The sequence below is a fragment of the Panthera onca genome, chromosome C1 (assembly GCF_046562875.1).
Source record: "Panthera onca isolate mPanOnc1 chromosome C1, mPanOnc1 haplotype 2, whole genome shotgun sequence".
Taxonomy (NCBI): Eukaryota; Metazoa; Chordata; class Mammalia; order Carnivora; family Felidae; genus Panthera; species Panthera onca.
The window spans coordinates 143,977,674-143,991,844 of NC_138346.1; the positions used below are offsets into that span (position 1 = coordinate 143,977,674).

Here is a 14,171-nt window from a genome sequence, read left to right on the forward strand (position 1 = left end):
GGTCTTACAAGAACATCATCCTCTGATGAGCTAGTTTTGGTGCTAAACTGCAAGCTGGTGTTCTGCTTCACTGTGGGAGGATTGAGAAGCTTACAGGGTGGAAATGGGGTACTTCGACACATTGAAAGTGACTTCAGAGCACATATTTCTATTTCAGAAAGACAAAGAACTCTCACCTTTGTCCTCATTCTGGGATGTCCTCATTCTAGAGCCCACTGGCTCTAGATGTTTTCCTGGATCTCTCCTCCTTTTTGATTCCTTATTCTGAGAGGTCTTCTCTTTTTTGGGGGTATACCTTTTTTCTCCACTGGGGAAAATATACTGCTTTCTACGTGCTGTTCCTAATTATAGATCTCTTCTTATCCAAGATCATTTTTTTCTTCTTGCGTTTCTGCCTGCATAGTCCACATGCGCAGTTGGTCAGTGACCCTCTGCTGTGCCCTGGATTTTAGGGGCCCTGCTTAACTGCAGTTTGTTCTTTTTCAAACGTGTGCCTGCTCTGCTGACCTACGGCTTTGCTGCCATATACTCATCAGTGGCCAGTCTTCCTCCTGTATCCTACCCTGGGCCTTTTGGTTTTTCTCCCCAGTCCACTTAATGATGGCTTACTTGAAATGCTTTTTTTTTCTTACTTTCACATTTATATCTTTTCATATATTGACTATATTTTCATCCTCTTTTTATTTTTTTTTTATTTTTTTTTTTTTTTTTAATTTTTTTTTTCAACGTTTTTTATTTATTTTTGGGACAGAGAGAGACAGAGCATGAACGGGGAAGGGGCAGAGAGAGAGGGAGACACAGAATCGGAAACAGGCTCCAGGCTCCGAGCCATCAGCCCAGAGCCTGACGCGGGGCTCGAACTCACGGACCGCGAGATCGTGACCTGGCTGAAGTCGGACGCTTAACCGACTGCGCCACCCAGGCGCCCCTTTCATCCTCTTTTTAAAAAAAATTTTTTAAGTTTATGAGAGAGAGAGAGAGAGAGATGGAAGGAGAGAGAGAGAGAGAGCACAAGTGGGGGAAGGGCAGAGAGAATCTGAAGCAGCTCCAGGCTCTGGGCTGTCAGCACAGAGCCCGACGCGGGGCTCAAATTCATAAACCCTGAGATCATGACCTGAGCTGAAGTTGGATGCTCAACTGACTGAGCCACCCAGGCACCCCTTCTTCTTCTTCTTCTTCTTTTTTTTTTTTAATTTGAGTTAGTTAACATACAGTGTAGTCTTGGCTTCAGAAGTAGAAGCCAGTGATCCATCTCTTACATGTGACACCCAGTGCTCATCCTAACAAGTGCCCTCCTTATGCCCACCACCCATTTAACCCATCCCTCTACCTACCTCCCCTCCAGCAGCCCTCAGTTTGTTCTCTGTATTTAAGAGTCTCTTATGGTTTGTCTCCCTCTCTGCTTTTACCTTATTTTCCCCTTCCCCTGTGTTCATCTGTTAAGTTTCTCAAATTCCTCATATGAGTGAAATCATATGATCTCTTTCTCTGACAGACTTACTTTGCTTAGCATAATACACTCTGGTTCCATCCACATTGTTGCAAATGGCAAGATTTCATTCTTTTTCTCTGAGTAGTATTCCATTGAGTGTGTGTATGTGTGTGTGTGCGTGTGTGTGTGTATGCAAGGTACCACATCTTCTTTATCCATTCATAAGTCTGTGGACATTTGGACTTTTGCATAATTTGGCTATTGTTGATAGCACTGCTTAAACATGGGGTACATGTGCCCCTTCGACTCAGCAAATGACAGCTTTTCTGTTAGTTCATTTTTCTTGGGGGCATTAAAAAGAACTGTTTATAACCTCCAAAATTTACATCTAGAATAGAACTACTAATTATAGCTGGCATTCATTGAGTAGCTGAGAACTGTTGTTTGTGTGTAATTGTGACTTTACACGTGCTCACAATAACTGTTTCTGGTAGGTATTGGTGCTCTTATTCTGTGTGGGAGGAAACTGAGACTCAGAGTTCACAGGGCACAAGTCACAGAGCACGCAATTTCCTGAGGCTCATCTGCTCATCTCCCTCCAAGGCCTGTAGTCCTTCTACCACTCATTTCCAGGCCATTTTAGAGTAAAAGACTTACTGACCATAGTTTTTCCTCCAAAACAACTTTTTGGGATACCTTAGACTTTCTGCTACTATGTACTTTCTTTGAGATTAGAGAAAAGATTTGCATTTCTTCTGTCTACATTTTTGCATTGTGGGTTCTGACTTCATGTTAAAGGCCACTTTTTAGTAATAGGATATATGTAATTTTCCATCTTTCCAAGATATCCTATTTTTTAGAAATATTGCCAAAACAATGATCTGTGAATATTTATAGACTACCAAACACTATTTCCTAGAAAGATTTCTGACTAGGTGATTTTCCAAGGCCACATCTTGGGTTTGGTTGAATTGACCCTGTGGCTACCATGAAGTACTTTAGAGAAAAATGGACTTGAGGTCAGAAGGCCTGGGTTTTAAGCCCTGGTTTTATCCAGCACTTGCAAAGTGGGGTTTTGAATGAGTCATCCATCCTGGATGCTGTTTCTCCTCCATTTATAAAATGGAGATGAAAATATTTATCCCACAAGATTGTTCAGAGGGATTGAGCTTTAAGGCCCAACAAAGTGACATGATCACAATCATCTTCACTGTTGAGTGTCTTGTAGTTAACCACGTAGGGATATTTCAAAATAGTGCTGTGCCCTATGTGATGTCAGGGATTTCCCCTGGGTTCCCAGAATGGAAAGTGCGTTTATATCTCCACGCCTTTTGAAAGGATTCTGGGGACTATTGGCTTATGATTAAGGACTAACTTTATTTCTAAAGTGTTTAAGTTTATTTTGACCCTAAGTTTAGTAAAGGAATGAGGCATGAGGGGAAAGGCAGTTCACACAGTTTCCATGTGTCACCAAATGGAGAATCCACTCTGGTCCGAGGATTTTAGCTGAGTTCAGGATAGTTGAGGTTTGAATTCTGTTTACACTTGGCCAAACACCACTTCCTGTTTCTAAAGAAAAGAACCTTAACAAGGTTTGGACGTAGCCCATACAAATGTTTTGTAAGAGGGAAGTATAATGAGTTGGAAACGTTTCCAGATTAGATTTCCCTTAAAATACCCTTGGGCTTAAAGAGCGAAGGGAGAGTACTTGGCAAGGCCTATTTTGGACCTGTGAGCAGCTAGGACACTTTGCCAGGCTCGTGATCGCCACCAGATTGCACGGTTCCTGACACCAAACTGGGCCAGCTCTGCCTGCTCACCAGGAAGCAGGACTTTAGATGAATCTGTAGCTTTTATTGCAATGTTTTAGGGTCATTCTGACTTGCTGCAGTTTAGAAGTTCGGTCCTCTCTGCCTAGGTTAAATAGATTTTGCCCCTGTACCTTATTTTTGAGCAATTTCAAAAAATAGCTTGCGCTACAGGTGGTATACTATTAAGACATGATACAGTATTATGACATCAGGAATTTTGCCTGTGGGTGTTTGTTTATTTTGGAAAATCCATTTTAGGTGCGTGCTGTGCTTTTATTTTTATTTCCCAGAGGACTTAGGGGAGGTTGACAAGATTTATTCATCTTGTGTTGGAATCTTCCAGACTGACATTGGAACCAAATAATTCACCATAATCATCCATATCAAGTTTAAATGGGAGACATCTTTTTTCAATAAGTATATATTACTTTTGTAATTAGAAAGAAGACTGTATAAGTACGCTATGAAAATAAAGCAGGGTCCCTCATCCGAAGCACTGTGTTGATATGTTACCTTTGTGTGATAGAGTAAAAGAGAGGTGCCAACTTGCTTCTGATTGGTCTTTGTATTCTTTTGTAGGTGTCTGTTACTAAGGCTGACCAAGAGTTGGGCTTTGCCATCCAAACGTGCTTTATCTCTCCATATTCAAACCCGGATAGGATGTCTGATTACACTATCATTGAAAACATTTGTCCTAAAGATGAATCTGTGAAATTCTACAATCCAAAGAGGGTGCACTTTCCTATTCCCCAAGCTGAGATGGATAAGAAGCGATTCAGCTTTGTGTTTAAGTCCATTTTCAACACCTCACTGCTCTTTCTACAGTGTGAGCTCACGCTGTGTACCAAGAAGGAAAAGGACCCCCAGAAGTTACCTAAGGTGAGTAGGCCTTCATCCATCTGTATGCTATTTCGACATTTTTAGGTGAGGCAGTGACCTACCGGAGAAGTTTAATCACGAGTTATTGCAGGTTGAGGTTTTTGGTTTGGGAACTGCCCAATTGAAGTAATAAAATCTGTGTTAGCAGGGAACCGTGAGTTTTATGGAGTCTTAGAGAATAAATCCTGACAGTATGACTTTTTTTTTCCATGCATGCTACTTAATAGTATCTTACAAATGATAAATCAAGACTGTTTTCCATTGAGGGAGAGGTCTGGCTTTATCTTTGCTATTCAGATAGCGTGCAGTGCCAAAAGTACAGAGCCGAAAGGACAAGTTCAGTGTGAGGATTAATTTTTCCAGGTCCCGCTGAGACTTGTATTGCAATTGTTTTTTGACCTTCTCTGTGTGAATTATAAGGTTGACTTGTCTCAAGAGGACCTCTAAGGGAAACTAACAAATATTTTAATTTTTCTCAGCTTCATACTGGTTCATCATGTTTACCTTATGTCACTCCCCATATTGAACCAGTACATTCTGTTGCCACAACACACATCAGAACACTTTGACCTTGTTGGAATGGCTGCGTAGGGGGGATCTGCAAGGTTAATTACAAACCCTCATTAGTTGGGCCTTGTGCAAGAAGGGTGTCTCTGCCACAGTTTTGTTTCTGTGATCTTCCATAGTTATGTATAATTCCTTACATGCATTTCATCTGTAGAAATCTCACACAGTGTCAGCTGACTTATAAAACTTTTGTAGTCACATATAAATCAATGTCTAAAACTAATAATTGATTGGTATCATTAATAGTGTAAGTGTGGAATTCTCTCTTAATACATAGGTTGTAAGAGGTAGATATAGAGGGAGGAGGAACAATTAAATCATTATTACTGGATAAATTACCACTGACCTGAATGCTTTACACTGTTATATTCCCTTGGGCAGCCATTTCTCCGATAACATCAGAGAACATTTTATTTTTTATTTAAATTTTTTTTTCAACGTTTTTTTATTTATTTTTGGGACAGAGAGAGACAGAGCATGAACGGGGGAGGGGCAGAGAGAGAGGGAGACACAGAATCGGAAACAGGCTCCAGGCTCCGAGCCATCAGCCCAGAGCCTGACGTGGGGCTCGAACTCACGGACCGCGAGATCGTGACCTGGCTGAAGTCGGACGCTTAACCGACTGCGCCACCCAGGCGCCCTGAGAACATTTTATAATACATATGAAAATGTAGCAAATCTGGTCATGATCATTTGGGAGCATGAATACATAAGATGATTTAGACTATGTTCTTTAGGTTGCTTTTGGAAACATTGATGCCTTAGCCTTGTGGGCATTCACCTCCCAGTGGCCATTTGTGGACTTGTGGTAGAGAGGCATGGGAAAACTTAATGCTTGGCTGTGACACACAGCTGGTCCCTGCAGCTGGTGGAAGACTTGTAGGAGTTTGGGATCTAGGAGGGGAGGCCTGGCAGTTACTAGGCGTCTTTACTGAAGGCTTTGGTTATTACCTCTCGCTGAGCCTGGCTTGGATAGTCCATAGCGTATCATTCTGTGAAAATTAATCTCAGTACTTCATTGCAGAGAATTCTAAGGAGAGTTCTAAGGCCCAGCAGATGACATGGGATGTGACCCTAAACCTAAAGTCTCTATTTACGCCCAAGGCAAGAGAAAGTAGAAAGAGCATAAGGACTGAGCAGGAAGGCCCACTGCTTACTAACAAGATTTTAAGCAAGTCCCCTGAGCTCTCAGAATCTGCATGGCCTCATCTATAATTGAAATAATAGTAGGGGCGCCTGGGTGGCCCAGTTGGTTGAGCGTCCGACTTTGGCTAAGGTCATGATCTCACGGTTTGTGAGTTCGAGCCCTGTGTCGGCCTCTGTGCTGACAGATCAGAGCCTGCAGCCTGCTTAGGATTCTGTGTCTCCCCCTCTCTCTACCCTTCCCTGGCTCACGCTCTGTGCTTCTCTGTCTCTCAATAATAAATAAATGTTAAAGGGAAAAAAATGAAAAAAAAAAAAAAAAAAAGAAATAGTAGCTGGCTTCCCTTAGGAACAGAGGAGCAAATGAGACAGTAACAACAGTCCAGCATTTATAGTGCAGTGGCTTCGGATGAACTGTTACCACTCTCCTCATGTTTACTGCTTATAGGTAATATTTCCACAGTTCTAGCGACTTCTCAGTGCCTTCTATGATGATAGAGAGAGCCAAAGAATCTTCCTAGGAGGAGTACTCAAAGATCATTGGGTCCATCCCTGCCCTTAGCTGATGAAACTACGGCTGGAGTTAAGTGTCTTGCCCAGGGTTGAGCTGTGAGTTGGACGTAGAATCGTAGACTCTTACTTATCTGAAGAAATAACAGCAAAGTAAGAAAGCTTTTCCTAACATGCAGATCTTTTCAACAATGAGGCCTTTCCACAGAAAAATCTGTTGTTTCCCTTTATAAGGAGGCTATTGTAAAGGCTTCCTCTGGGTTTTGGGGGAAGGGAAGGAGTTATTTTCTTATAATATGCTGTTCAGAGCAGCAATGACAATAGAGCCAAAAGCCTTTGCTCTTTTGTGATTGGAAGAGCTGGAAGTTCATTAGCTTTTAGGGATGGCTTGCTATAGACTTCTTAAAGGGTTGATACACTTCTTACAACAAAAACAAGTAGATGCCATGTACATCAGAGTTTTACGTATTGATAAGCATAGACAAGGAACTGAAGATGTTTTAAAGAAAAAGGTACTAGAGTGTGATTACACTTTTTAAAAACAGATATACCGGGCTTGGGCATGCTAATCCTAAATTTAGGGCCTTAAAATGACTGGAAACAGCTAATCTTATGGTCCCCACACCTGGCTACAACTCCCCAGGACTCCAGTGTGGAACACTATAGCAGGTGACCCTGGTCACCTATACCATTTTGAACGAGCCTATACCAGGATTTTAAAAAATCAAACAAATTTGACAACATTATTATCTTTTTGGACAACAGATGTAAAATCTGTCACTTTCATAATGCCGTGCATGAAGTTTCCCACAATCACAAATCACCAATATGAACCATTTATGTGAAGCCAGCTTGGTGAAGGGCCAATATTCGTCATATAGTTTTTTTTTTTTTTATTATTTTTCAGACTAAATAACACTAAAACCTCTAGTTGTTTTGTGGGAAGATGGGGGGAAAAGGCAATGTTTATAAGCCATCCAGTGATATTTGAATCTTCAAGTGCAGCTGAGAATATCCTGGGTCTGCCACTATATCTCCCAGATTATTTATGGTTCTTTGGAAAACGCCCAAATCTCCTGTTTTTCTCTGGTAAACAGCTGTGAGCTGTCTGATAAGGGGCACTGGCCAACTGTGCAGGCTGAGCTGGTGCAGGCTCTTCGGGGTGACCCCTGACCCTGCTTTGCTGTCTCTGCCTCTCTGCAGTGTGTGCCTCCAGATGAAGCCTGCACCTCGCTGGACGCCTCAATGATCTGGGCCATGATGCAGACTAAGAAGACCTTTACCAAGCCCCTTGCTGTGATCCACCAGCAAGAAGAAGTTAAAGGTGCGTTTTGGAAGGCTCGCTCAGAGCCTGGGGGTTTCCCATTTTAAGAAGTTCCAGTACTAGACCCCTAGGATGAGCCTGGGTAGCTCAGTTGGCTGAGCATCCAACTTTAGCTCAGGTCATGATCTCACAGTTCGCGAGTTTGAGCCCCACATCGGGCTCTGTGCTGACAGCTCAGAGCCCACTTTGGATTCTCTGCCCCTCTCCTGCTCATGCTCTTTCTCTGAAAAATAAATAAACATTTAAAAAAAAAAGCTCCAATACTAAAAAAAATACAAAAGAAGCAGCAACAGCTCCAATACTATAAATCAAAGTACATTTGTATTCAAAAGATAAATTAAGGGCCAATTAGTAACTTTAGAAGGAGTTTTGCCAAAAGAGCCTTTTATTTAGTTAGGTCCACTCTGACATGTGGCTGAGTTATTAGTGATATGTTTGCCAATGATTTCCTCTTTAATATTATATCAGAGTCAAAGTTGTCCCTATCCCAATGTCACTCTCCCTTGCCATTCAAATATGCTCCCTTGAGTATGCAAGAAAGGCTCCAAGTTCCTCCTGACATGCCTGGATTGAGCAGCCCACAGCCCATCTTTCTGTGGTCTACTACCAGTGATTCTGCCGAGTACAAGCAGTCCCAGGGCTGTATCAGGATCGCAGATGCCTTTGGGGAGAGTGTTAGGTATATGAACACCATTCATTTTAGGTCAGAGCAGAAAGAAGGTTAAGAACCACTGTCCAAATGCATTTTTATAATTCAGGTTTCAGAATGTTACCCAGGCACATTTGTTGCTTGAAGCCAAGGGTGCCTCTTCTTGCACACCCAGGAGCATCAGCAGTCTGCATCTTCTTGTGGGAGAAAAGGAAGGACATGCCCTAAGAGGTGTGGCCTCAGGTAGACAGGCAAGGCAAAGCCAAACATGGTGTAGGCCAAGTCAGCCAGACCAGCGGAGAAACCGAGCTGGGCTCCATGGAGATGTTAGGAATGGACATGAGGTCCTGTGGACTGTGGAGAGCATCTGATGGGGACGGGCATCACAGCCGAGGGGCATGGACAAACAAGAACACATCAGGCAGCTGGCAACATCTGAGGAGGTGGAGCCAAATACACATGGGCTATTTGGGCAGCTACATTTGTCACTGTGTAGAAACAACCTATGACTATCTGGAAACATTGTCTAGGGGTGCCAAACGAAGAGAAGTCTGAGAGTGAAAGTGGATTCCTAGCTTCTGGGGTTAGCTATTTCAGGGCTAGGTCCCCATGCCACCTTCCACCACCAAGGGACAGAGAGGAGCTTGGCACTGGAGCCTTGATAGAAGCCAGCAAGCATACTGTCTCCTCTTGGTGAGCATTTGCTAGGAGGCCTGCCAGGTGGAGCTGACACCTGATGTAGGCTTGGGGGCAGCGCTGGGATGGCATTTCTGATGTAAGCACTGTTGGATTTAGCAAGACAAGGCAGTGGGGGCTAAGAGGATAGGCGCACAGGACCTAATAGAATAGAGGCATGTGGATGTGTCTACTTTCTTCTTTGGTTGAGTGACCTCTGTGAAAAGAGCCATTCTTACTGACATATCTGTATGTCATTTGCCCTCTTCCTACTGCTCACTTTGGAAAGGCAGGAGATACAGTGAGGAGGGCACTGGCTTAGAGTCAGGAGCCTGGGGCACAACTTAACTTTACCTGCTATACTGTTTGAAGAAGCAAACTAGGTTTTAATTCATTGCCCAGCCATTCTGAAGGTGGTGCAAAATGGACATACTAGATGTTTATTGGTTCCTTATTAACACTTTTTGTTGTTGTTTTACTCTCACTGATTGGTTTTCAACAATTTGAAACCGTGTAATAGCCACAGTCTTTCTGTAAATGGATTGCCCAAATAGTTCCCTGTTTTGGGGGACCAGGGGAAAGAAATAAGTTAATTATGTTGCGAAGTATATCACAGTTGGGCAACATCTGGCTCATTTTGTACTTTTGTGAGTGGTTTAACAATAACAGCAGCCACTTGTGTTCCATTTGTTACTCTTACCTTTTTTGAGAGAGGTAGTTCCGCTCATAATTGAAGGCAGCCGCTTGCTTTTTTCTATGCCAAAGAATAATTAGGCATTAATACACAGCGGTATAACTTCCAGTAATTCATTCATGCTTCTTTTAAGTTTGGTGGTATTTTTCTAAGTAATTCCTCTTGCAAATTAGGTAATTACTTTTGTTTAAACTTAGTGTAATTATCCTGAAAGTTCGGTGGTGGTGTTTTTTTACATGAAAGTTCAAGAGGAAAATTTTACCAAATATCAAAGCAGTTTCATGAGATTTGCTGATTGAGACTAGATTTTAGTGGAGAAGCTTGTGGTGAAGAAAGTTGATTGCTTAGGGTTGTTAAACAAATGCAGGTTAGACTATCAGCCAGCTTCCCTTGGGCTGTGTACAAATAGGCTTTGCACTGACTGGCAGTTCTGGCAGTTTTCAGCTCTCTGAGTGACTCCTCCCACCCTTCATGTTTATTTTCTTTTGATTCTGAAATCATTTCTTCATGATGCAGGCCATTGGAGTCTGTGTTTTCCCTCTGCCTCTCAGTAAATTGGAATAATCAGTTGAAATGGGGATGTGACCATTTGCCTAATAGCACTAGGTTATTTGAATAATAACTGGGTCATCATGAACAGTCTTTCTGCCAGCTTTGTGTGTTACTTTTGTAAGCCACAGAACCTATAGTATCTCCAGGAGTATCTCTTACTGGAACGAATTTGGGGGTAAAAATTACCCAACCAATGAGATGTTTGACTGCCTTTTTAGGCACACAGGTGCTCTTTGAAGGCCATGCTGAAGTTCCAGGTCTCCCTGGTCATTGGTACATCTTATTTCTCCACACTGGATTTTCTGGGGCAGCAGCAGATAAAGGCTCAGGTTATCAGCTTCTCAGCCAAGCAGAGAGCTGGTCTGTACTCCCAGTGCTAATGGCCTGGTCACATTTCAGGTGGTGTTTCTTCCTCCTATGGACACAGAGAACAGGCCGCCAAGACTAAATAATTCTGGGTCCCTCCTCTGGGCCACTGTTTTTTTTTGTTTTTGTTTTTCAATTTATTTATTTATTTTGAGAGAGAGAGAGAGAGAGCACCTGAGTGTGCACATGCATGAGGGAGGGGCAGAGAGAGGGGGAGGGGCAGAGGGAGAGAGAGAAAATCCCAAGCAGACTCTGCACTGTCAGCACAAGAGCCCTACTTGGGCTCGAACTCACAAATCGTGAGATCATGACCTGAGCCAAAGTCCAGAGTTGGACGCTTAACCCACTGAGCCACCTAGGTGCCCCTGGGCTGCTATTTTTAATGGAATATGCCTGAGCTTCCACAGCACATAATCACCACCTTAGTCCCTTGGGAGCTAGCTTTGGGTTAGCATTATTTTGCTGCTAAAACTTTCAACAGATGATTGTGCTGGTGGTGATGATAGTCATGAAGATGATAATGATTATCTAACATTTACGGGGCATTTGCTTACTACAGGGCTCTGTGCTGAATGCTTCATGTGGGTAATCGTATTTAATCATCATAGCCCCTCTGGGAGGCAAGTATAGAGCAATACTGGATAACCTGACATAAATAAATGGTGGGTCCGAGATTCAAATCCAGGCACTTTGATTCCAGGGCTTGTGTTCTGTAAACCCTATGCCTTATCCTAGGTAGAGGTTGATTCTAGGTTTTAATAAAAACTACAAGCAACATAGGTATCTATCTCCTCACACCCTTTTCACACCCCTTCTCCTATTCATGCCATTTCACACTGGCATTCAAGTTCATACTCAAATACTCTAATGATTGTGAACTGAAAAGATGAAGAATTTTAGGAAAAAAATCTGTTCCCCAAAGGGTAAGATGTTGGGACACATGTAAGCCGTTTAAGAGAGTATTAAAATTGAGAAGTTCTGTGACTCTGAATTGTAACTCACAAAAAAGCCCAGAAAACATGAATAGTCGATGCATATTATGGTTTATGGCAAAACAATTAAAATAGTTGAGGTAGTGCCATCCTACCATATTTTCTGAAATATTTTGAAGTATAGGCACGTTAGTGCTGTTTGCTTTGGATGCTGTGACCATTTTTGTGGCATTTGAGAACACACTAGGGCTTGCACAATAAAAATGGCTCTACCACAGCAGTGATGATTCTTTTGAAAATGGTGAAAGGGAAGATAATCATTTGTCTGAAATTTAGGGCACATATAAAAAAAATGAGAAAGAACAATAAACATCACCCCCAAGTTTGCCATGATTTATATACAATATGTAATTTTTAGCAAGTTAAATGTTCAAAATACTGAATTTCCACTACATAACTTTTTAAAAATAAGTGTGCTCAGGACAGCACCTGGCATATCATGGGCACTTGGTAAATGTTAATTTCCTTTCCTTCCTCTTAACCTCTCAGCCAAACTGGGTTTTTGTGGGGAGTAGGGGTGGAAGGGGAATGAAAGGGAAAGCTGTAAACGTCAATTGGAAGTTAATCCAAGAGAGGCGTTACTTTTTGGAACATACTTGATTTTTCCAGAACAAAAATACTCTAAAGCACCCAGCTGGGTTTTGTCCTCAGGCTGAAGTAGAGATGAGGGGAAGCTGAGTAGAAAGATGGTAGAAATGCTTAACTGACAGACCAAGACATTCAGTCTTTATCCAGTAAGCGACAGAGGTATCTAGGGGCTTTTTACTTTGGAAAATTTTAAATATATACGAGAGTAGGATAGGATAGGATAGGATAGGATAGGATAGGATAGGATAGGATAGGATAGAATAGGAGAATGAACTACTATGTATCCTCCGTGTAGTTTCGGCAGCTACCAATTTACGGCCAAACTTGTTTTACCACTTTCTGTCCCTGGATTGTTTTGAAGGAAATCCAGACATTTCATCTCATCCATAAATATTCCAGCATGCACCTCTAAAAGTTAAGAACCATCGAAAAGATTGGGGTATCTGGCTGGCTCAGTTGGTGGAGCATGTCACTCTTGACCTCACTGTTGTGGGTTTGAGCCCCACAATGGATGTGGAGATTACTTAAAAATAATAACATCTTTAAAAAAAAAAAAAAGACCTTGGGTAGGGAACCAATGATCAAATCATTTAGGAAGACTACTCTGAAAGCAGCATGAAGGTTGTTTTGGGGAGATATACACAGTATAAGATATACATGATAATTACAGTTATTCAAACAATGTTTATTGGTACCCACTATATGCTCGGCACATAGTAAACCCGTCTGTAAGGCCTTGTGTAGTGCAGAGGTTTACACCTTGACTCTGTTGATGTTTTGAGCTGGGCAACTCTTGGGGTAGAGGGCTGTCCTATGTATTGTAGGATTTTGAGCAGCATCCTTAGTCTCTGTCCACTAGATGCCCATAGTAAACCCCTCTACTACCCATTGTAACAACCCAAAATGTCTCCAGATATTTCCACATGTCCCAGTGGGATGCAGGGGGCAAAAATCACCCCAGGTAAGAACCAGTGATCAAGTGGAAGGGTGCGGATAAGTGACAGGGTAATTGGAATGAATGCCATAAATATTGAAAGAACCAGCAAAGGGGTTCATTTACAGTGAAGTTAGTAAAAACTGCACGTTAAATGGGGTCTGCACAGAGGCCTCCTGAGTCCCCAGCTTCTTCATCTTCCTATCTTTCCCTCTTTGCCAAACACCAATAGATGTGGGTACCAAGTAGACACCTTGTTCCCCTGTGGGCCTGCTCGATCCTACCATATTTAGGAGAACTGAATTGAAAGCTGGAAGCTCAAAGCTGTGGTCAGTTACTCATGCATAACCCCAGAAATATCCCGTTTATGAAAACCATGCCCAACAAACTGAAATTTGGTTCTAGAGGCAGACCAAAATTTGCTCAAGAGTATATGAAAAGATTTCATTCAGAATGTTGATTATAGTTTGTTCTTTCTGCAAATGAATCTCTATTGTTAAAATTCTCTTTGCAGCAATAGCAAGGATTCCTTTCTTACCATCTTACCCTTAAACCAAAAGTAAATATCGCCGTGTTCCCGTTTTCCTTTCGGCATGCCAGCTCCATTATAGGGTTCCGGCGGAGATCAGGCTCCTTTAGTCATACACAGGGGTTATTGGGGACTTTTGGAGCCAAAAGGAGGATAAAATCCTGTAACCTCAGTGCTGCAGCTTGTACTTGTTATTGTTTATGGAGGAACTTCACCCCGGGGGAAATAAGCACCAAATGTTTCTGTTTAGCTGCGAGAAGGCCCCTATTTGGGGTGGGGGAAAAGGATTAGATCATAGGCTAAGTCCATTAAGAGTTTTAAAACAATGCCATCCATCACAGAGGCCTTGCTCTAAAACCCAAATTCTCACATGTGAGGTCTCCTCTGGGGAGAGTCATTATTTAAAACCACTTAGGGATTCTGAGTGAAAAAGTTTAGCCATGGGCGGTTGATTGGATGGAACTCTTCCCAGACGCGTGTATATTTCTCACATGATGAACACTATAGAGACCTTTAAATGACTTTG

General features: G+C 42.2%; 1 protein-coding gene across 2 annotated transcripts in view; it reads left to right on the forward strand.

Annotated features, from left to right (window-relative positions):
* The window catches only part of TGFBR3 (transforming growth factor beta receptor 3), a 207,880-nt gene that overhangs the window by 172,706 nt on the left and 21,003 nt on the right, over positions 1–14,171 (forward strand). For both annotated transcript variants that reach the window (XM_078451688.2, XM_078451687.2), the window contains 2 exons: positions 3,823–4,122; positions 7,546–7,666. In XM_078451688.2, the coding sequence (XP_078307814.1) occupies positions 3,823–4,122; positions 7,546–7,666 (421 nt within the window). The remainder of the gene's footprint in view (positions 1–3,822; positions 4,123–7,545; positions 7,667–14,171) is intronic.